The sequence below is a fragment of the Schistocerca americana genome, chromosome 1 (assembly GCF_021461395.2).
Source record: "Schistocerca americana isolate TAMUIC-IGC-003095 chromosome 1, iqSchAmer2.1, whole genome shotgun sequence".
In the NCBI taxonomy this organism is placed as follows: Eukaryota; Metazoa; Arthropoda; class Insecta; order Orthoptera; family Acrididae; genus Schistocerca; species Schistocerca americana.
In genome coordinates, this window is record NC_060119.1 from 739,113,862 (window position 1) to 739,138,978 (window position 25,117).

The 25,117-nt window shown below is 44.0% G+C and overlaps 2 protein-coding genes and 1 pseudogene across 2 annotated transcripts in view; 1 reads left to right on the forward strand and 2 right to left on the reverse strand.

The window, feature by feature from the left end:
* Positions 1 to 25,117, reverse strand: part of LOC124545216 (lipopolysaccharide-induced tumor necrosis factor-alpha factor homolog) — a 118,425-nt gene that overhangs the window by 80,916 nt on the left and 12,392 nt on the right. The gene's annotated exons all lie outside the window — the stretch shown is intronic.
* LOC124593953 (lipopolysaccharide-induced tumor necrosis factor-alpha factor homolog) overlaps positions 7,957 to 25,117 on the forward strand; it is a 376,268-nt gene continuing 359,107 nt past the window's right edge. Inside the window, exon 1 of the mRNA XM_047132304.1 lies at positions 7,957 to 7,975. Coding sequence (XP_046988260.1) covers positions 7,957 to 7,975 — 19 coding nt within the window. The remainder of the gene's footprint in view (positions 7,976 to 25,117) is intronic.
* On the reverse strand, positions 10,057 to 10,174 carry LOC124558597 (annotated as a pseudogene).

The window sequence follows — 25,117 nt, forward strand, 5'->3', positions numbered from 1 at the left end:
GATTTGTGTTTTTGGACGTATATGTTTGCAGTTTTCGCACACAGTGCATGTCCCGGCGCCACAGTACTGTAGCAAGCCACAAGAGGGGCCAAAACAAAATACTCTATTCCACTGATAAAGTGCAGTTCTTACTCTGCGGTAATTCAAACCGCTGCAACAATCCATGCTGATATGTTGGAAGTATAGAGCACCAATGCACCATCATACAGCAGGTGATGCAGGCAGTACCAGTGTGTACAAAAAAAAATCTGAATGACGAAGAATGAAATTTCAAACCACTCCTCTGTGAAAAACCGCGAGTTACAAGTCGATATGCTAGCGCTCAAAGACCGGCGAATCTTAGCCGAGGCGAGAGTGGGAAAAGTGAAAAATTCATCGTGGATTATTTTTCAACATGTTGCTCTAGATTCTGTTCTCTGTCAAGGTCGTTGTCCTCTGGTTCCGCTATTGCACACAACCGTTGTAAGAGCCCACCGAGCCGAGACACCAGAGGAAACCTGCCAAGATGAAGACAGGCAAGATGAATGTCTCTTTTAGCCGCTCCATCATCATGGACAAGTGATAGGAATATTATGATCCCGAGACAAAGGAGGAAATCGAACTGGTAACACGCGGTGTGGCAACCTCTGAAAACGGTGAAGACCCAGCCAAAAGCAGGCAAGGCGACAGCGGTTCCTGGAACTACCACGGTCTGGTGCCAACACGTTATGCTCGTAAGAGACAAGGCGTCATAGAAGCACAAAACGGTACCAAAATCTCGTGACGCTCTCACGGTAGGCTGCCGAAACTGAACGCTGCGAGAAACTGCCCACCGTTGTGTTTCTACTTCACAACAGCTTCTCAGATCATTCTGCATACGACAGAATCACACATGTTGTTTCTTTGGGCTACCAAATTTTACTGACCCACCCCTCCCGCTTCTTACGCTTTCCTGACGTTGCACCCTGCGACTTCTTCCTCTGTCCTGTGATTATTGGCTCTTGTGCTATGCAAGTAAGTCGCTGGCGTATGGACGCTCTTACCTTTTGCTTCTGTGTGAGCAGTGCATATATGGGTCGAGATGGGCAGCAAAGCATTTTCTTATACTACTAACACATCCTGTTCTCACTAGCTTTTCACGTATCACCTACGTGCATGTTTTCGCAAAACTATGTTGCGTCCATCCTTTCTTACTTTCTCATCTACTGAATTTCGTCGTCAGTTGGGGAGTGGTTTCTTTCATTCTTCTCATTTCACAGAGTTTGCAGTCCTCGTCCAACAACTCATTCTAAAAAAAAAAGAAAACGAAAAAATTCTAGACTTAAAAATGATTACCAACAACACGCTGTGGATCTACTTTCGACCTTTTTTAGTGAGAATAAATTACTGCTGATATTGTTAAATCTTCATCACCGACTAGTGCTTCAGTTGCAGTAAATTTGTAAAGTGGCCTAGTAAAGTTCACAGATGTGTTCCTTTGCACTACTGTTAACAGAAAAACATGATTCCTCTGTTCACAGAACGTTCAACAGTCAACTACCAGTATAATCCATCAGTACCATCAAGAAAACCGTTTAAATAACGGCAGCCAGCAGCTACGGGAGCACCACAGTGCCATAATTACGTTGACAATAAGTAACTACGAATGATTTCTAATTATTACTTTTACGGTAGACTACTGAAACAAAACGCATTCTCAAGACAACACATTTGGCTTAAACAGCGTGCAACCCGAAATTTCGCGAAACTATGTCACCAGTTCACCGCGGCAAACAGAACCACTGCGATCTCTGTATATAAAGGGAAAAAAATAAAGAAGTGACAGCGTGCTAGTGACAACGGGAGTATTCGTGTAAAAATGGTACACGTGTCCATACATCTCTGCTGAGTGCATGAGTTTGATGTTCTCGATAGTTAAGTTCGTGACTGCTCTTACAAGATGTATTATTGCGACAGAACAGAAAATTAGATGGGGTAAGTAATATGAGTGTACCCCTAACTCCAGTCTGCAGACAAAAGTTTTCATAACATGTCAATAACCTGTAAAACCTAGTCTTTTCAACAAATGAGCGAAATATACTCGATATGTCTTCAGTATGGTCCTTTCCCTCCTCCATCATCTACCTGTAAAGAAGATAGATATTGAACAAGCTTTAGCTAAGGACGCTACTGCAAAACACTGAGTTGTTAATGACTTCACTAGAGACTGAGCACAAACTCAGATTAAGGAGTACCTCGAAGAAAACGATTTGACACACAGTCAGCACGGTTTTAGAAAAATTCGTTCTTGTGAAACACAACTAGCTCTTTATACTCATGAAGTAATAAGTGCTATCGACAGGGGATGTCAAATTGATTCCATATTTTTAGATTTCCAGAAGGTTATCGACACCGTTCCTCACAATCGTCTTCTAACCAAACTGCGTGCCTACGGAGTATCGCCTCAGCTGTGTGACTGGATTCGTGATTTCCTGTCAGAAAGGTCACAGGCTGTAGTAAAAACGGAAAGTCATCGAGTAAAACTGAAGTAATATCCGGCGTTCCCCAAGGAAATGTTATAGGCCCTCTGTTGTTCCTGATCTGTATTAACGACATAGGAGATTGGTTCAAATGGCTCTCAGCACTATGGGACTTAACTTCTGAGGTCATCAGTCCCCTAGAACTTAGAACTACTTAAACCTAACTAACCTAAGGACATCACACACATCCATGCCCGAGGCAGGATTCGAACCCGCGACCGTAGGGGTCGCGCGATTCCAGACTGTAGCGCCTAGAACCCTCGGCCACTCCGGCTGGCGACATAGGAGACAATCTGAGTAGCCGTCTTACATTGTTTGCAGATAATGCTGTCATTTACCGTCTTGTAAAGTCATAAGATGATCAAAACGACTTGCAAAATGATTTAGATAAGATACCTGTATGGTGCGAAAAGTGGCAACTGACCCTGAATAAGGAAAAGTGTGAAGTTATTTACATGAGTACTAAAAGAAATCAGCTAACTTTCGATTACCCGATAAGGCACATAAATCTGAACGCTGTAAATTCAACTAAATACTTAGAGATTGCAATTACAAATAACCTAAATTGGAACGATCACGTAGATAATATTGTGGATAGAGCAAACCGAAGACTGCGATACATTGGCAGAACACTTAGAAGGTGCAACAGGTCTACTAAAGAGACTGCTTACACCACGCTTGTCCGCCCTATTCTGGAGTATTGCTGTGCGGTTTGGGATCCGCATCAGGTGGAACTGACGGATGACATCGAAAAAGTACAAAGAAGGGCAGCTCGTTTTGTATTATCGCGAAATAGGGGAGATAGTGTCACAGACATGATACGTGAATTGGAGTGGCAATCATTAAAACAAAGACTTTTTTCGTTGCGACGCGATCTTCTCATGAAATTTCAATCACCAGTTTTCTCCTCCGATTGCGAAAACATTCTGTTGGCACCCACCTACATAGGAGGAATGATCATCACGATAAAATAAGAGAAATCAGGGCTCACATAGAAAAATTTAAGTGCTCGTTTTTCCTGCGTGCCGTTAGAGAGTGGAACGGTAGTGAGACAGCTTGAAGGTGGTTCACTGAACCCTCTGCCAGGCACTTTATTGTGAATAACAGAGAAATCACGTAGATGTAGATGAAGATGAAGGAAAGATGGGGAATGAAATGGGTCGTGCCCTTTTTAAGTGAACCATCCCGGCATTTGCCTTAAGGGACTTAGAGAAATCATCACGGAGAAACTAAATCTGTGTATCCGACAGGTATCTGAACCTTCGTCGTCCTGAATGCAACTTCAGTATGCTAATCATTGCGCCATCTCGCACAGTCATGCCGTGAAGAAAATCAAAACATCTGAGAGTAACATCACACACAGACTATCGACCTCAACACCCTTAAAATTTTTAAAGAGAAATTATGTGATTGCCACAAAAGCAGAAGGACGACACTATTGTGGTTTTGAACAAGAGTGATTGTTTGCAAGAAGTATACTTCCTGACTCCCAGATTTTCCCAAATCCTTCCCAACGATCTTACTAAGTTATTTAAAACTGGCATTATATGTGTGTGTTAGCTGCGTTTACGTCAGTGGGTATGTGTGCACGTTTGCCGTCTAATTCTGACGAAGGCCTTACTGGCCGAAAACTATTATTTGTGACAGTCTTTTTGTTGTGCCTATCTGCGGCTCAGCCTCTCCGTTATATGGTGAGTAGCAACTTTCCTTTTCACAATATTGTGACATTAAATGTCTAATTCCTGTGAAAGTAAATTTTCTGATCTTGAGGAAGAAGTATCAACTAACATGAACCCATTGTATCCTAGATTGTATGGGTTCCCAAAACTACGTAAGCAAGGTGTAGCTGGATCCATCCTGTTGTATCCTCATTCATAGCTCCATCCTACCAATTGACAAGCAAACTTCATGTTTTAATTAAAAGTACGACAAAATTCAAACCAAAGCTTGATATTTCAAACTCAGTGGACTCTGTAAATAAAAGAGCTACCCATCACACACAATGCTAATTTAGTATCCTTGCAGATTGTGATTGTAGTTTGTTTTCAAACATATCAGTAGAGGAATGTGTGTCTAACAGTTTATGTACAGATCTTATCTCACTCCAGCAGAAGTGAATGACTTAAGGCTAGCCAATGAGATACGCTTAACACAAAACTATTTCCAGTCGCAAGGTACTTTTTATATAAATAGTTAGATGGCTTAGTTATGAGGGACCTCTTAGTTGACTTCTGCCTGAAACACTGATGCAAAAGTCTTCAAAGTGTATTGAATGAAGAGCCTTTAGGTACAAGTATTAAGTACTGGTTCAGATATGTGTATGATGTACTGCGAAATTTTATTCATGGCTGTCAATCAGCAACTGTGAAGCATGTTTTAAGAGCAGAACGAATCAGTCGTCAGCTGCACAAATTTGTATTAACTAACTTCTTGACTAGTTCAGTGTTTGCTTGGCGATTGCTTTCCGGTGTAAGCTCAATCGTATGGTTAGAGAGTGTAGCCAAGACACTGACATGTTTCTACTTGGTAAAGTAAAAGATTTCTTATATTGCAAGGAACACACATTTTGTGCCCACTGTATTTTCAACATCAAAGATTTAGGCCCTATTACTAGCCAATAGTGGGCTATAGAAAATTACTTGCTTCAACACGAACATGACGTGCTACAGACGCGAAATTTAACCGACAGGAAGAAGATGCTGTGATATGCAAATGATTAGCTTTTCAGAGCATTCACACAAGGTTGGCCCCGGTGGAGACACCTACAACGTGCTGACATGAGGAAAGTTTCCAACCGAATTCTCATACACAAACAGCAGTTGGCCGGCGTTGCCTGGTGAAACGTCGTTGTGATGCCTCGTATAACGAGGAGAAATGCGTACCATCACGTTTCCGACTTTGATAAAGGTCGGATTGTAGCTTATCGCGATTGCGGTTTATCGTATCGCGACATTGCTGCTCGCGTTGGTCGAGATCCAATGACTATCAGCAGAATGTGGAATCGGTGGGTTCAGGAGGGTAATACGAAACGCCGTGCTGGATCCCAACGGCCTCGTATCACTAGCAGTCGAGATGACAGGCACCTTATCCGCATGGCTGTAACGGATCGTGCAGCCACGTCTCGATCCCTGAGTCAAGTGATGGGGACGTTTGCAAGACAACAACCATCCGCACGACCAGTTCGACGACGTTTGCAGCAGCATGGACTATTAGCTCGGGGACCACGGCTGCAGTGACCCTTGACCCTGCATCACAGACAGGAGCGCCTGCGATGGTGTACTCAACGACGAACCTGGGTGCACGAATGGCAAATCGTCATTTTTTCGGATGAATCCAGGTACTGTTTACAGCATCATCATGGTCGCATCCGTGTTTGGCGACATCGCGGTGAACGCACATTGGAAGCGTGTATTCGTCATCGCCATACTGGCGTATCACCCGGCGTGATGGTATGGTGTGCCATTGGTTACACGTCTCGGTCACCTGTTGTTCGCATTGACGGCACTTTGAACGGTGGACGTTACATTTCAGATGTGTTGCGACCCGTGGCTCTACCCTTCATTCGATCTCTGCGAAACCCTACATTTCAGAAGGATAATGCACGACCGCATGTTGCAGGTCCTGTACGGGCCTTTCTGGACACAGAAAAATGTTCGACTGCTGCCCTGGCCAGCACATTCTCCAGATCTCTAACCAATTGAAAACGTCTGGTCAGTGGTGGCAGAGCAACTGGCTCGTCACAATACGCCAGTCACTACTCTTGATGGTTCAAATGGCTCTGAGCACTATGGGACTCAACTGCTGAGGTCATAAGTCCCCTAGAACTTAGAACTACTTAAACCTATCTAACCTAAGGACAACACACACATCCATGCCCGAGGCAGGATTCGAACCTGCGACCGTAGAGGTCGCGCGGTTCCAGACTGTAGCGCCAGAACCGCTCGGCCACCAGCGGCCGGCATACTCTTGATGAACTGTGGTTTAGTGTTGAAGCTGCATAGGCACCTGAACCTGTACGCGCCATCCAAGCTCCTTTTGACTCAATGCCCAGGCGTATCAAGGCCGTTATTACGGCCAGAGGTGGTTGTTCTGGGTACTGATTTCTCAGGATCTATGCACCCAAATTGTTCCATTCTGGTCCTCTGTTAATCCCTCAGTGACTTTGTGTGCTCCATAATTCTGTTTTATAGTAGGTACATGTTCCCTACACTAAGAGGAATTTTATGTATCATTGATATATAATTTAGTTTATGTATTCCCTGTTACAATTCACAATTATATTTTTTATTCTGTTTCTGTGTGACTTTCCATGTATAATACGTCGTTAAACTGTTCTTCAGTACTCTTGTCTGGTATTAATTTTATCTTCTTAAGACTGTCAATTTAATTTCAGTTATTATATAGGCTATTATGTAGTTTTAACCACATGTACACGCCAGCTTTCGCTGATTTAACATTTTCAGTTTCCTTACTACTGTTCTGTATAACATGACATTTACTCAGAGCCTAATCGTCGATGTGTAATATGTTTTCCAACGTTCTTCACCAATAATGTATCCTCTTTGACGACGATAGCCAAAGTCTGTGATGACACTGAGAGGCGACAACTGGTTTATAAAAAGTAATACTGTAGGATATCCTCAACACTGCACTGGTCATTTAGAATTGTTAATGTTTGCCACTTCATTCATCTCGGTGAAACTGGATTATGCATCTCTGAGAAAACGTTACCCGTTATTGTTTTATTATTCCCTCAGTCATTCGTAGATTTAGTCCACTCCTACAGAATTGGCCATTTTCTGCATTCCGGATGATATGCCACTGAATCCTTAAATGATCCTGTTCACACGTATCTTTCTCTCTTACAAATGAAGAAACGTCTGCTTTTGAAAGTTAAGTTATTTTTTGTCTTGCATGTCTGTGGAAGACGGTCTTAGTCTCTGTTTTAAATTAGACAGCAGGTGCGGTAGTTCGCAACGCTGCCGTACTCCCTGATATGTTTGAAGTTGGCTTAAGTGTTCAATTTTCGCGGGCATCTGTTCTCGTGATTATACACAATTAGAGTTTATGCACAGTGGTGAAGAGATATACTCCGAAGCCCTGTTCCTCGCAGTAGGAAACAAGTTGTATTCTGCTGAATTGCATCTCTAAAAACTTGTGGCGCGCGATCTCGGAATTGATTCACCAGCTTCGTCGGTACAACTTCAGAGAAGTCGACAGTTCTCTGAAAGGAAAACTGCGTCTTGTGCAACGTCGCTGGTGCTGGCAGCAGCGTTCCTGCGACAGAAGCTGTTCGTCTTGCCGAGGGTCACGTTCCCGGAAAGCGTCCGTGCGCCGTGCGCCGCTCCTCTGCTGCCGGTTGTTAACATCTCGCATGAGGACACGCCGTGGAACGGGAACGGCTCGTACGGTGGTTGGAATTCATGATGCGTCACGACACTATCGGCAGCGGTACAACATGCCGCTCTTCAACCAAAGTAATTTATACCAGTACATATAGTTTAAATGTATTAAAAAGACAAAATATTTAAATATATTTCAAAATCATCGAAATGATGGTTTTAAACTGCCTTTCAAAAATACTGCTAAAAGCTTCACTGCACTAAAAAGTGGAAGGACCTGCACCGGGACTGGGTAAGGGAAATATCAACCCCCCTCCATTTTTCACTAAACCTTCAAAAGTGTCATTTTACTTAACGAGTCCGTAGAGGACGGCCTCAGAGGCTTGCAGTATGGCTGGCTGTTCTTATCCATCTGGTATTCTACGGAAAATAATACAAGCCGTCCATGGATTATTTTAGTGGGTCGTCGCGTGGTGTTTCCTCCTATCTGTTTTGCCGCAGAGCTCTGTTTAGTTTGTGTTTCTCGTAGAATCAGTATCAACGCCATCGGATTCCCTGGAAAGTGCAATTGTATATCCCGTAACTTCTACGCGATGAAAGCGAGAAGCTATATTAGATGAAATAATGTTCTTGGATGCCTTTACGATCTGTTTATTTACGAAAACACCGTCATCTGAAAGAAATGGAACACTCCATCAGTTTTAGCTGCTTTCTTGCGTCATAATATTGCTGTAAGAAAGTGCGTATGGCCAATAGGCTTCTCCTAAAGTCTGTAGTAAGTCGCATTCATTAGCAAATATTTATTGCACAAAATGACTTGCTTCGGGCCAGAATGGCTCTTGTTTCCGTGCCTATCGTGCGAACTGTCTTCCTCGTAGCTAGCCTCAGCACCTCACCCCACCATCTACTGGCAATGCTAGGTGGACCAACATCTACTTCAGCCAGTGTGCGAAATATTACGTTACTCCACACCGTACGTTCTTCAGTAATGCCCGAGCTCACTGAATGCTGATATCTGCAGATGCGATATAAAACGTGTATCAGGAAAATAAGGAATAAAAATGTAATGTCGAAATAAATGGTACCTTACAAAGGTAACGGTTATTAACGGAGCAATGGTACTGGTATTCAGGAGTGGATGTAATATCGGAAGCTGAGTTTTAGGGAATTGGGATTGCATTCAAATGGTTCAAATGGCTCTGAGCACTATGGGACAACATCTTAGGTCATCAGTCCCCCCCCCCCCCCCCCCTAGACTTAGAACTACTTAAACCTAACTAACGTGAGGACATCACACACATCCATGCTAGACGCAGGATTCGAACCTGCGAGCGTAGCAGTAGCGCGGTTCCGGACTGAAGCGCCTAGAACCGCTCGGGCACAACGGCCGGCTTGGGATTGGGGATAGATATAGTAGCTCATGAGCATCATGAGGAAAGTGAGTTCGCGGGATGTTTAAGATACTGGAGGTGTTCAGTGTCGGTGAGAGGAAGGTGGTGGGCTGGTGGAAGGTTCGTGTAAGAGAGGATAAACGGACGTGGAAAGTAAAGCAGAGAATACAGCGTTCAAAGATTTGGAGAGAGAACTTTTTTGGAGTCGATACCCAGGTTGTATTGGCATGGGATGGATTAAGGCATTGTTGGTGTTGAGGGAGGATGAGGGATGACGAGGGATGATACCCCATTGATTACTCGCCTAGTAGTAATCTTAGTAAGTTATGGGCGTTCTGTCGGATAAGTAGATGCTTTCTACTGGATGGTAAGTATCTGGAGTTTCGATGTTTGTTTGTAACTGAGGTTCAGTCCAAAGTGTTTCAGTATGATCGATAATTGTAGAAGCAGCTGTAAATGGTTGGAAAGAAAGTCATGAAAGCTGTGGATCGTTCGTTCTGTAAGTATTGCCAGGGTTTTGGGTGGGGTTATCTTGAGAAGCCATTGATTACAGTACGCAAGGAAAACCACGCATCAGTCATCTCAACATTTCGAAATTCCACATGTAACCATAAAATATACTAAAACTAAAAACTACTCCCGAACAGACCATGAAGGCTCAACGGTACCGACAGACCACCATGTCACCCTCAACCCATAGGCGTCACTGGATGCGGGTACGGAGGGCCGCTCTCCCGGCCGTATGTCAGTTTCCGAGACCGGAGCCGCTGCTTCTCAATCAAGTAGCTCCTCAATTTGCCTCACAAGGGCTGAGTGTACCCTGCTTGCCAACAGCGCTCGGTAGACCGGATGGTCACCCATCCAAGTGCTAGCACAGCCCGACAGCGCTTCACTTCGGTGATCAGACGGGAACCGGTGTTACCACTGCGGCAAGGCCGTTGGCTATAAAATATACTACCGTTTGTGGAAACTACCTCAGCCAGAAAGAAAGGCTCGAATGTATTTCAAGGCAGAGGTTGCGTGCAACAGCGTGCCAGCAATGTCTGACTAAAATTACAGGTAGAGATGTTACTCGTAAACCCAGTAACCCCCTCTCTTGTGAGTCCAGGAAGGTCAGTGTTACGCTGAGCTGTCACGAAAAACCCATCAAACGAAACGGAATCGTGAAGTAAAGTACCAGGTAGTGAGTCCCACACTAAGTAAATGGTAGTTTGGGGCAGATTCATACATTACCGTCTCGGGGTAGGTAGTAATGGTAGCGGCGTACCGTTGATCTTACCGACCCAATAATTTTTGACCAGTTAGGAACCGCAGCGATTGTGAATTACAATTTTAAAAACAAAATCCCGAGGCAGTTCGCAATAAATTATTTAATTCCGGTGCCTAGTCTCTTTGACTATCTTCAGACCAGAGGCTCAGATGACGTGAGGGTCGGTACACGGAGCTGCTGTGCGTACCATCTGGTGCCTGTCATCTGTTATGAAATGTGTGCATCTACATGACCGCCCTGCCTTTCACAGCCGGCCGCAGTGGTCTCGCGGTTAAGGCGCTCAGTCCGGAACCGCGCGACTGCTACGGTCGCAGGTTCGAATCCTGCCTCGGGCATGGCTGTGTGTGATGTCCTTAGGTTAGTTAGGTTTAAGTAGTTCTAAGTTCTAGGGGACTGATGACCACAGAAGTTAAGTCCCATAGTGCTCAGAGCCATTTTGCCTTTCACACTGAAGTGCCTGGAAGGGGTGTCGTCGAAGCACTTTCACAATATTTCTCTACCGTTCCACTCTCAGACAACTGACGGGAAAACTAACACTTTAATCTTTCTGTGCGAGCACTGATTTATCTTATTGCGGTGCTCAGTTCTTCGTGCGTAGGTTGGCGTCAACAGAATATTTTCGCAATCGTCGGAGAAAACTGGTGATTGAAATTTCGTGAAAAGATCTCGACTCAGCGAAAAACGTCTGTTTTAATGTCTGCCATTCCAACTTGGTATCGTAACCGTGACACACTCTCCGCTATTCCGCGATAGTACAAAACGAGCTGCTCTTCGCTGCACTTTTTTGGCGTCCGGTGTCAGTCCTAACTGATAGAAGCCTCTTACCACACAGAAATACTCTGGCAGAAGACGGACAAGCATAGTGCAGGCATGTTTTTCTCCAGTATATCTACACTACTGGCCATTAAAATTGCTACAGCACGAAGATGAAGTGCTACAGACGTGAAATTTAGCCGACAGGAAGAAGATGCTGTGATATGCTTTTCAGAGCATTCACACAAGGTTCGCACCGGTGGCGACACCTACAACGTGCTGACATGAGGAAAGTTTCCAACCGATTTCTCATACACAAACAGCAGTTGACCGGCGTCGCTTGGTGAAACGTTGTTGTGATGCCTCGTGTAAGGAGGAGAAATGCGTACCATCACGTTTCCGACTTTGATAAAGGTCGGATTGTAGCCTATCGCGATTGCGGTTTATCGTATCGCGACATTGCTGCTCACGTTGGTCGAGATCCAATGACTGTTAGCAGAATATGGAATCATTTGGTTCACGAGGGTAATACGGAACGCCCTGCTGGATCCCAACGGCCTCTTATCACTAGCAGTCGAGATGACAGGCATCTTATCCGCATGGCTGTAACGGACCGTGCAGCCACGTCTCGATCCCTGAGTCAGCAGATGGGGACGTTTGCAAGACACATCTGCACGAACAGTTCAGATGGTTCAAATGGCTCTGAGCACTATGGGACTCAACCGCTGAGGTCATTAGTCCCCTAGAACTTAGGACTAGTTAAACCTAACCTAAGGACATCACAAACATCCATGCCCGAGGCAGGATTCGAACCTGCGACCGTAGCGGTCTTGCGGTTCTAGACTGCAGCGCCTTTAACCGCACGGCTCGAACATATCGACGACGTTTGCAGCAGCATGGACTATCAGCTCGGAGAGCATGGCTGCGGTTACCCTTGACGCTGCATCACAGACAGGAGCGCCTGCGATGGTGTATTCAACGACGAACCTGGGTGCACGAATGGCAAAACGTCATTTTTTCGGATGAAACGAGGTTCTGTTTACAGCATCATGATGGTCGCATCCGTGTTAGCGATATCGCGGTGAACGCACATTGGAAGCGTGTATTCGTCATCGCCATACTGGCGTATCACCAGGCGTGATGGTATGTGGCGCCATTAGTTACACGTCTCGGTCCCCTCTTGTTCGCATTGACGGTACTCTGAACAGTGGACGCTACATTTCAGATGTGTTACGACCCGTGGTTCTACCCTTCATTCGATCCCTGCGAAACACTACATTTCAGCAGATTAATGCACGACCGCATGTTGGTGGTAAGGGGCCTTTCTTGATACAGAAAACGTTCGACTGCTGCTATTTATGTGGGAATATATATGCAACCGGTCACTTTCTTGGATTTTTGATACGATCTATTGTACCATTAACACTTTTCTGAGCCACTGCAGGCTCATCATCGTATGGCATAGTTACACGAATATTATATCTGGGACTAATTGTAGCTAGACGGTGTGGTGATGGCGAGTGGACTGCATCGTGATTTTCATAACGAATCGGTTCCCATAAACGTACATCATCAGGTACTGCACAAAAATACACACAGTATATATCTGCACTTGCTTTTACACTTGGTCACAGAAGGTGGTGGCTCGAAAATGTGTTAGAAGTATAGGCAGTGTAGCAGATTTGTTACATTTTCGAGGTGTCCTGCCTGTAACAAGTAGTCTTTGGTTCGCCTTACTCACAAATTATCTATGTGTTAGTTCCAGTTTCAGTTGTTCTAATTGTAATCCCTAGGTATTTAGCTGAATTGATAACCTTTAGATACGTGCGATTTCAAGTGTTAGGAGTGTTTCTGCGTCATGTGGATAATGCTTGTAAAGTGTTGTGCTAGTATTGTTATGTATGACGTGAAGGTAGACGATGAAATCCAGCTCCGACGAACTTACTTCACACCAATAGAACCAAGTAGGCCGCCAACCCTATCGTCCCCATCCCGATGCACTCACTTCATGAGAGACTGAGGAAAGATTTGCAATTTAATCAAGGACACTGGCGCACAATCTGATTAACAGAAACTTGGCGCCACCGCCTTTCCTCACCTTAGCGGTCAAATAATGACCGTGCAAATTTTTTTCACCACCAGTATTTAAACTGACTACATCTGAGTCGACAAGCGCCGCGTGAACGGGTTTTAGCGACCTTAGTTAACGAGACGGGTCAGCATGAGCCGTCGACATCAAAGGGTGCAGTATCAACACCTGACTGAGTTCAAATGGAGTAGAATGATCGATTTCTGGGAAATGTTATTACGGCACGTATTGGGCGTGGTCCTATCACAGTGATGCGTTTGTGAAAGCAGCCGATAAGAGAGGGCCGTACGCAATGATGTGCAGGTACCTGAGAACACAAAGTGACCTTAACACGAAATTACTGCAGTTTTGTCTGCGTGGCCGTAAGAGCTTCGTTCACAGTGTTGGTTAGATGCTGTAACACTAAGATGTGCAGACGTATCTGCGTCAGTGTACGATGCCCTTTTCTAGTGGGTACTCAAACAATAACATCGGATTTCATTGCCAAGAACTTCAAATACGCCAGTCACAATGGTCTCTGGAAGTGTTCTCTAGCGGGTGAAGCGAAGGCAATTATGTACGCGTTAGCAAGGTGAGAATCTGGCAGTTTGCATTATCAAACAGCTCCTCGGGCGTCATCAGATAGAACCCGAGAAGGGAACAGTTTTTCTTTCCTTGCTTGGGGTGAGTCTTTCCGTATACTCCACATTATATAGCAAAATCCGAACAGTTTGCGAGCGTCTCAACATATGTGGCGGGAGTGGTAATGACTGTAGAAGCGTCACGAATCTACAGGTGCACGCTCAGATTCCAAATACAGAATAAGCGCGGTAGAATCGACGGTACGCGACACCGTCATAAGGAGTGTCCGTAACAAAATTCGAGGAAAATGCCATTACGTATCAAACAATATATTTTATTGAAGAATTATTAAAAAAGAGAAGAATAGTCTTTTTATATGATTTAATAGCACGTCATATCAAAATTAAAGAAGTTGAAATGAGTAACTGAAAATAAATTACGTCACACGGTCTTTCTTTTACTACGTTAACTGCACGTATGGCAACTGCGAATAAAAATTTTAAAATTAAATCTTACAGTACTACATACAATGTTTAAGAGCTGTTTCTCTACACTTTTAAACAGTTAGATATCTCAAATTTATGTGCGCCGTGGAAAATAGGTAAATTAAATCAAATGCTCTTGAGGAAAAGATCTGTGAGGAACTACATTGAGTCAACTTGCGATCTGGAAATTGGATTCACACATCGCAATCTGCAGCACTCGAAACATCATGCCACTTGGCAATATTGACTACAGTTCTTAACCACGCGTCAAGAACTCTGGGACACCAACTTTAACAATTTAAAGAATATCTGGGCCTTTGGAAGTTAGAATTTAAAATGTTGTTGTATCTGAATACGCCTGTAAGAGTACCTGCGCAGTATTTCTTGGGTGAGAAGTATCTTGTTTGGTCATTCATAGCTCATTGTATTCCTGCAGCTTGTGTAGCAGAGACGTTCCGTACCACTAGTGGTCACTTTAGTATATTCTACAAATAATTACGATGAAAATCCTGAGATCAACGTAAGGAAAATTATACAGAGAGTAAACTCATTCCTGTGAGACGTGAAACGTCTCATACATCTACTACCTTTATTTAAACCCCAGTTCTATATGATTCTTCCCTTAGTTCTCATATTTTCGCCGGGATTGAAACCATTTCCCATTTCTTTCTATCCATCCTCGCCATATTTATTGTACCTAACACTCTCGGAAATCCTTGAAATATTTTACAGTCCAGTCTGCTCCTACAACACTTTGTCCTGTGCTGAGTTCTTTTATCTCTAGGGTTTTCTCGTTGTCATTGATTAATGGTGTGCAATCGGGTGTTCAGCCGGGTTGTTGATTCCCAAGCACACTGACCTGTATCTCCACACCTCGAGCCGTCACTCAGTCACAAAGAAATCCATTGTTGCATACCATGACCCATGGAACTTTAACGCTATCACACAAGGTGCCCTTGCCGAAGAACTGAATGGATATTACAGTCAAAAATCAACCCCAAGGGAAAGGCTGAGACGGAGAAAGAAAACGAAAAGCCAAGAATTTCTTATCTGCTTTAACCCTGTCCGATGTCCAGAAAAATCGGTATACCCCTGTGGGAAAATGAGGTCCAGTGTATTTCGCTCTTGTCGCCAAAGATAAGTCTTTTTTCTAATATTGAAGATGATATGGGACTCCGAAAGCCGGCCGTGTACCTCATACCATATGAATGTGTTGTGTCTCATGTGAGGGACTACTAGAACCATCAAAGAGATGTAAGGAATGTTAGCTACACACGTGACTAAAACAACCAGTTACCAAACAAATCAATTTTCACCAAGCGATGTCACGAGTATGAGTGTGAAATAAAATACCAGCAAGAACAGTGCATCAAGGACCGTGTTGAGGTGGATACGCAAGTTCCCATTGGATCACTGAAGTGAAGCACCGTCGTGCATAGCCAGTACTTTGATGGCTGACCATCCGGGTATGCCACGCGCATTTGACGATTTTCCTTTTATCTTAAGGACAGAGAGGACATGAGGAGTGGTGATGTAAAGTCCCTGATCATTACTCCTTGCACCAATATCTTGGATTAAATTCCAAAGCTGTCTGCAGTGTCTCATGAATGAGGGCATGCCTCACTTGGATGGGGATGTTTAGCTTGGTGGCCCCCTTGGTAGGAGTAGTCTACACACCAGCAGCTGGTTTCGCCCTCTCCCTTCACTCATCACCTCCACACCATACTATGAACACGACCATTACGGTCACTTACACGTAACTGATATGTCCAAGCACGCAGCTCTCATACTTTTAAAAGAGAAGGTGCCTGAGCTTCAGGATCCCTCAACTATTCGTGTCATACGAATTTATTTTATGAGACCAATGTATAGTGCAAATGGTTGAGTTTCTGGAACAACGCATTAAGAAATCTACCGAAACAGAGGTGTTCGAAAAGATAATAATCTGGGAGGGAAGTTTCAGTTTAAGCAAGGCTTGGGATCCAGCACTCTAAGATTTCGCCAGTCATCTAATCCACAAGACGGGACAACAGTGCGGCTCTGAAAAATGAAGTAGCACCTAAGGGCTTAGGGGGCAGCGGAAGTCTAACTCTGCTATAAATTGCAGCTCAAGACCAACAATACTACCGTGATGGAATCCACAGTGAATCATATGCGTACACTGCCAAGGCTGCTCCTTGAGTGTCTTACTTGATGAGCTAAAATCCCGCTCTCCTCATGTTTGTCGACTTCCATCTCGTCTCTCCGTCACTGCTGTTTCATCGCCTCTATGTCCTCTCGTCCAGCCTCGTAGCTGCTCGTCATCGCCAGTGTATCGCCTGGTCCTCCAGCTTCTCGCCGCCAAGTCTCGTCGCCTGTTGTGGGTCTAGTCGCCTGCCTTATTGTCGCCGTAATGTGTTCAACACCAGTCGGAGTATCTTCCCGCCTGGACCGTGAGCCGACGTCGTTTTGCAGCCATCCGCTTGTCGCCTACAGCTCCATCGCAGCCTGTCGCCGTCGCCACCTCTGTCACTTGCTGCTCACCATCGTCCACTATCATGGAAGTTCCCAATGTATCAATTATCTACACCTTTCCATCTCCTGCTCCCACTTGCGCACTAGTACCTTTTGGCACTTTGGGCAGCTCCACGTACTGGCTCCATGTATCACCAAAGGAGCGACTTACTGGTCTGAAGATGGTGCCACAAACTGGTTACCAGAATAAACAAACTCCTATTATGATCCAGAGTGACTGTTTTTTGTTAATTCCCTAGCAGTTATCACCATACAAACCACTCCAAAACATTCATCATGGACAACAGCAATACATCATTCTGTTCCACATCTGTTCCCTCCCAACAAAAAATTCGTTTATGCATACCCTGTCCCAACAAAAAGTTTACTCCATTTGAAATAAGACCTCCTTCCAACCCTATTAAACTCCTGCTATATCCTACACCATAGACGTGTTATGTCCCCTGGCTTGAGGCAAAGCTGGAACCAGCCACCAAAAGAACATCCCTATTTGGCCACAACCACTCTACAACAATCCCACTGAACAACCTACACTTACTCATTTCTTCAAAATCTTAATTATTATCTGTGCCACAACATATGTGCCCAGCCACATCACCACATTCCTCACCCACATAGTTCGTATCTTTTTCACCTGTGTTGTACCCACTGAGCTAAACATCCATAGAAGATTCTCTGCAGAGCTCCAGTGGTGGCATGTTTACTCGCTTCATACAAGCGAACAGACACATCCCTTGAAAGTATTACAATCACCAGATATCATTGTAACATCTCCTAACCTCCTTGGTCATGTCACTGAAAAAGAGCTCATAAAATACTGTAAGTAACTACCTACTCAACATTTCCTACTCATCACCACATGTACTGCAGCTAGATATCCGTGTAAAACATATCCGAAACTACCCTCACACCAGAAACTGCACCAGAAATCCATAGATACCCCTATCGGAAGCCAGCACAGTCCTTTCTACACGCTGATGATGTTCCTCGTGCCAGTTCCTTCCTCCAGTGCTCTTTGTTAGATGCTCATCCCTATCAGCTCAACTCAACCTAACCGTCCCACCCTCGACCCGCAAGCTTTACTCTTCCTCCGCGAGTCCCAATCCTTGTACTGTTCGTTCCTGCAGAGGCGCGACTATCGGGGCACTCAAACGCCACCGACACATCACATCAGAAACTTATTAAACCCTAAAAACGCCGGGATTATCGCCAAACATGCACCAAACTTAACGTTACTCTCTTCCGACTGTGTGAAAGTTTCTCACCTGTGTAATGGGAGCAGTCCACAATATCGAAATCCAAACAACAACCCGCAAGAAGCTAATCAATTTGCTTCCTTTCTTTCCGACATCTTCACAATTCCTGACAACCCATTTTAGACTACTCCCTATTCCCTACAGTCCAAGAACGTAGAAATACCACCGTCCCACAGCTTGCTTCCAGCTTCCACGACTTGGACACCATATCAGGCGATGACAAACAAGTATTACACAAAAAACGCAACACTGCTTTCGTTCACGACTGCGTTACTTACAGACACCAAAACCAATGTCCCTAATCCTTTCTCATAACTCTTCCGACCCTTTTCAGCACGATCCTATCCTCCAAAACATTACTTTTCTTCAAACCAAACAAATCCCTTAGTGTGGACCCACCAGCCTCACCTTGGTGTTTACCAACGTCTTCAAAGCCATCGTCTCCCAACACGTACATAAAAACCTAAACTAGCACATACCGCTACCTGTTAAGTAGTGTTTCTTCCCCCCTCCCCCAACTTATTCTCTGATGAATGCATCTTCTATACCATCAGCTTAATGAGAAAACAATTGCAGTCTTCGTCACTCCATGACACTGAATAAGTCTACAAGCGCGTATGGCATTCCGATTCCAGTCTCCCAACTCCAGACATAGGCCCTTCCACTTAGCTGTGTCCGCTAATTTTATCCTTTCTATGGTCCATCCTCTGTCACTGTTAACAATACCAATTTCTCTCTTTTTAACTGAAGAGAGCACATTACGATCACCGTCCACTGCGAGCAAGTATCACGGCGAGGAAGGTATGTAAGCACATAGAGACGAACAGGAAAACATACTAGTGACGATATGGGTCGCAAATGGAGATATCCAGTGACGATGTCACAGGGCACGTAACCTGTAATTGAAAAAGTGTCATGATGATCTCCCCTTTGGCACAAGATTCCGGAATAATCCCCCATTCGGATCTGCAGGAGGGGACTGTCAACGGGAAGGTGATCATGAGAAAGATTCAGTAACCTACGGAAGGATGAAGTGAAATGAAAAGAAGGCAACGATTTCTTGTGAGATGAGCATAGAGTAGTAATAATAACAGCAGAAAAATGTATTATGAGAGTACGATTCGTTATGAATGGGAAAGTGGGGCAGAGAGAGTGTTACTATGAACAGTTCAGTGACAGGGTTGTTCTTCTCAGAATCGACAGTTAACAGACACCGACAACAGTAGTTCCGGTATACATGCCGACCTCACAAGCCAAAGATTAAGAGTTAGAGAAAGTATATGGTGTTATTGAATGGGTACTTCAGTACGCAAAGGGAGATGAAAATATAATAGTCATGGGAGATCGGAGTGTGGTTGTATGGGAGGAGAAGAAGAAACCGTTACGCGAGAAAGTGTTTGGTACTAGGAATGAAAGAGAAGAAAGACTAATTGAATACTGCAATAAATTTCAGCTAGTAACAGTGAATACTCTGTTAAAGAATGACATAAGGAAATGTATACTCGGAAAGGGCGCGAGATAGGGGATATTTCAGTTACGTTACATCACGGTCACGCAGAGATTCCGATTCAGACCCTGGATTATAAGGCTTACTTTGGAGCGGATACGCACTCAGATCACAATTTAGTAGTGATGTAGAGTAGGCTGTGTTTATGAGACTAGTCAGGAAGAATCAATGGGCAAAAAAAGTGGGATACGGAAGTACTAAGGAATCAAGAAATACGATTGAACGGTAAACTTCCTGGCAGATAAAAACTGTGTGCCGGACCGAGACTCGAACTCGGGACCTTTGCCTTTCGCGGGCAAGTGCTCTACCATCTGAGCTACCCAAGCACGACTCAGACCCCATCCTCACAGTTTTACTTCCGCCAGTACCTCGTCTCCTACTTTCCAAACTTCACAGAAGCTCTCCTGCGAACCTTGCAAAACTAGCTCTCCTGGAAGAAAGGATTTGCGGAGACATGGCTTAGCCACAGCCTGGGGGATGTTCCCAGAATGAGATTTTCACTCTGCAGCGGAGTGTGTGCTGCTACGAATCTTCCTGGCAGATGGCTAATTCATGACTCCGCAATATCCTTTCTTCCAGGAGTGCTAGTTCTGCAAGGTTTGCAGGAAAGCTTCTGTGGAGTTCGGAAAGTAGGAGAGGAGGTACTGGCGGAAGTAAAGCTGTGAGGACGGGGCGTGAGTCGTGCTTGGGTAGCTCAAATGGTAGAGCATATGCCCGCGAAAGACAAAGGTCCCGAGTTCCAGTCTCGGTCCGGCAAACAGTTTTAATCTGCCAGGAAGTTTCATATCAGCGCACACTCCACTGCAGAGTGAAAATCTCATTCTGGACGATTGAACTTATCTTGGGGTATAGATACTGCGGTAAGGAATAGCTCAGTAGGCAGTTCAGTTGAAGAGAAATGGACATTTCTGAAAAGGGCAATCACGGATGTTGGAAAGAATACCTTACATTTAAAGAAGGTAACTGGAAAGAAACCATGGGTAACAGAAGAAATACTTCAGTTGATCGACGAAAGAAAGAAGGAAGTAGAAAAATGTTCAGGAAAATTCTAAAATACGAGTCACTTAGGAAATAAATAAATAGGAAGAGCAGGGGAGCGAAGGCGAAATGGCTGCATGAAAAACTTGAAGAAATCGAGGAAAGAAATAATTGTCGGAAGGACTGACTCAGCATGTAGGAAAGTCAAAATACCCTTCGGTGAAACTAAAAGCAAATGTGGTAACATGAAGAGTACAGTGGGACTTCCACTGTTAAATGCAGAGGGATGAACGAATAAGAGGAAAGAGTGCACTGAAGGTCTCTATGAGGGGAAGACTTGTCTGATGACGTGATAGAAGAACGAAAAGTAGTCGATATTGAAGAGCTATGGAAATCCAGCATTAGAATCAAAATTTAGAAGAGCTTTGGAAGTCTTACTATAAAATAAGGCAGAAGGGATAGATAACATCCCATCAGAATTTCTAAAATCATTGTGGAGACTGGCAACGAAACGACTATTCCAGTAGGTGTGTAGAATGTATGTGTCTGGCGATATACCACCCGACTCGGAAAAAAACCATCAGCCACATATTTCCGAAGACTGCGAGAACCGACAAGTGCGAGAACCACCGCACAATTAGTTTAACAGCTCATGCATCCAAGTTGTCAACAAGAATGACATACAGAAGAGCGGAAAAGAAAATTAAAGATGTGTTAGATGACGTTCGAGTTGACTTTAGGGAAGGTAAAGGTACCAGAGAGGCAATTGTGACGTTTCAGTTGATAATGGAAACACGACGAAAGAAATATCAAGAGACGTTCATAGGATTTGTCGACATGGGAAAAGCGTTCGACAGTGTCAAATGATACAAGATGTTCGAAAGGATAATAGGAGTAAGCCACAGGGAAGGACGGATAATATACAATACGTACAAGAACCAAGACGGCATAATATGAGCGGAAGGCCAAAAAAGAAGCTATCGGATTTTAAAAAAAAGGGTCAAGTCACGGATGTAGGCTTTCGTCCTGCTGTTCTATACATCTATACATCGAAGAAATAATGATGGAAATAAAAGAAAGATTCAAGAATGGATTTAAAATTCAAGATGAAAGGATGTCAATAAGACTCACTGATAACATAGCTATCCTTAATGAAATTGAATTATAGGATTTGCTGAATGGAATAGCATTCTTAAGTACAGAATTTGGACTACCATTAAATCGAAGGACAACGAAATTAATGAGAAGTAGCAGAAATGAGAACCGTGAGAAACTTAATATCATAATTAGTGATCACAAATTAGGGATTCTAGGCAGCAAAATACCCAAAGACGGTCGGAGGGAGGAGGATATAAAAAGCGGAGTACCGCTGGCAAATAGACATTCCTGGCCAAGAGAAGTCTACCGGTGTCAAACATAGATTTTAATCCGAGGAAACAATTTCCTTGATTGTACATATGAAGAACAGCATTGTATTGCAGCGAAACATGAACCGTGGTAAAACCGAATCTAAGCATTTGAGATGTAGTGCAACAGAATAATGTTGGAAAGTGGCTGGTCTGATAAGGTAAGAAATGAGGAGGTTCTCCAGAGAATCGTCGAGCAAAGGAGTGTATGGAAAACACTGACAAGGGGAAGGGACGGGACGTGAGCACGTTAAGACATCATGGAATAACTTCCCCTGTAGCAAACGGAGCTGTGGAGAAGGAGGTTGGTGATTCAAAAAAAGAAAAAAGAGAAAAAGCGACTCTGAAAAAGGGGAGATATGTGCCCGCAGAAGGGGAGCACCTCGGAAACGGCAAAGGTGGTCAGTTGTTCGAGTACCACTGTTATGAGCATTTACAGAAAATGGTTGAAGGACTGTGAAACTACGAATAGGCGACAAGGGGCTGGATGTTCTCGGCTCTTCAAAGAACGTAAAGGCCGGAGACCGTAAAGCAGGATATGGGGTGGTTTGTGGCAGGTCTGACAACAGAGTACAATGCTGGTGCAGTCACAAGCTTCGGAGCAAACGTTCCAGCGCACTTTGTTGAACGTGCGCTTTCACAGCAGACGACTCGTACGTCTTCCTACACTGCCAAAAGACAGCGTCAGTTATGATTGCAGCGTCAGCAGCTCAGCGCTGCTGCCTTTAGGGGCTGTATCTGATGTTTTCTTTGTTCGAGGACTAGGTGTTCTGTTGTAATTACTTCATATTATTTTCGTCACAAAGACGCGCGAGTCGCCAAACTGGTGTCAAATAGAATGACTTACACCAGGCGGCCGAACTAACCCAAATCGTCCCTCCCAGCCTATAATGCCACATGATCATTTAATTTCATGATCTCAGTGGACGCGGATCATCAATATTGGACGTGGGTCAGTTGGAAGTGTCGGCTTCGTGGGTTAATCACCTTTCTTGTTCTACCAAGCCAATGACCGTGTCTGGATATCCCATTATCTAGGCCAATGGGTGCTCGAAACATGCACCTTGATATAGATGCAAGTTGACTGAGACAGTATTTTGTTATCAGAGATATTCACTTAGGTTTTCAGGAGACTAATGGTTGTAACCGAAGGCACCATGACAGCTCTAGACTACGTGAACATTATTGCAGACCACCTGCATCCCTTAATGTTTGACGCCTTCGCCGAATACGATAGCGTCTTCCAGCAACACAACTGTCCTTGTCGAAATATAATCGAGCTACAGTTGTTTGAGGAGCGTGATGGTGAACTGACGATGTATTGGCCACCAGATTCGCCTGATCTGAACCTGATGAAACTTATCTGGAATTCTGTTGGGCAGTAGCTTCACACCCACAAGTAACAGACCGTTGTTTACGGGAACCGAGTGACCAACGTAGACATCTGTTCCCACATATCTTCGGAAACCTACCGAGGACTTGTCGAAACCATGCCACGCAGAATCCCAGTTGGAATGCATTAGTGGACCAATAGGCTACCAGATAAGTAATTATAGCCGAACAGGATACGCCACGAGATAGAGCGTGCCGTACTAAATGCTCAACTCAAAGAAGTGTGCAGCCAAGAAATTCAAACCAAACACTTTGGCTTAAAGAAGTGTTTTCGGTGTGTTTGGACTTTGTGTGTATTGTATCTCCAATTAGGTATTCCTATCTCTCTATGTAAAATAAAATGTCCTAACTGGTTGACTCATCATCGCCCAGCCAATACTACTAAGGACAGAAACTTTAAATTTGGAGAAGGTTTTGGTCTTATACTGTTGGCACCGTTTAAGAAGGGGTTTTTGGAAATTCCACCCCTAAGGGGGAGAAATGGGGGTGTCACTATTAAGACAATTTTGAAGCTATAACTATGGCAATTGGCATCCGGTTTCTCGGTCAGAAATAAACAAATATGTTTATTTGTTTTGTAATATTTAACCCTATGGGGGTGATATAGCGTGTGAAAGCTATTTTTGAAAATAAATCATTACTGAAGAGCTGCTAAAGCATTCTCACAGCTACTTCTTTGAACACTGGTATTTCATTTTTCGGATTGAAATAAAAAATACATGTTCCAGTGTTTTTGGAAATTCAACCACTAAGGGAGTGAAATAGGAGATGAAAGTTTTTATGGAAATATTTCAGCATGAAAGCATTTTTGAAGCTAAATCTCTAAAAATTTGTATTTAGCTTTTAAGTTAGACATAAAAAATACGTATCTCACTGTTTCACGAAATTCAACCCTTAAAGGGGTGAAATAGGACCTGACTTGATTTAGTGACTCATCGCCGCCCAACCCACACCACTGACAGAAACTTGAAATTTGATCTTACACCATACACATTGCTTAAGAAGAGATTGTTCGAAATTTCACTGCTAAGGGGATTGGGGGGGGGGGGGGGGGGGGCGGAGTAATAGGGGATGAAAAGTTATTTGGTAATACATTGCTATTAAGGCAATTTTGAAGGTAGAACTACGGAAATTGGTATTTGGTTTCTCAGGAGGAGATTAGGAGGAGATTAGTGTTTAACGTCCCGTCGACAACGAGGTCATTAGAGACGGAGCGCAAGCTCGGGTTAGGGAAGGACGGGGAAGGAAATCGGCCGTGCCCTTTCAAAGGAACCATCCCGGCATTTGCCTGAAAGGATTTAGGGAAATCGCGGAAAACCTAAATCAGGTTGGCCGGAGACGGGATTGAACTGTCGTCCTCCCGAATGCGAGTCCAGTGTGCTAACCACTGCGCCACCTCGCTCGGTTTGGTTTCTCAATCAGAGATAAAAAAAAAAATACGTATTTGAGCATTTTTGGAAGATCAACCACTAAGGGGGTTTAGTAGCTCGTGAAAGTATTTTTTTAATGTAAATCATTATCAAAGAACTACTAAAGCACTTTTAAAGCCACGTCTATGAAAAATGATATTTGAATTTTCGGTTAGTAACAAAAAAAAAAAAAAAAAAAAAAAGTGTTTCAGCGTTCTTGAAAATTCAACTCCTAAGGTTTTAAAATAGGAGGCGAAATTTTTTAA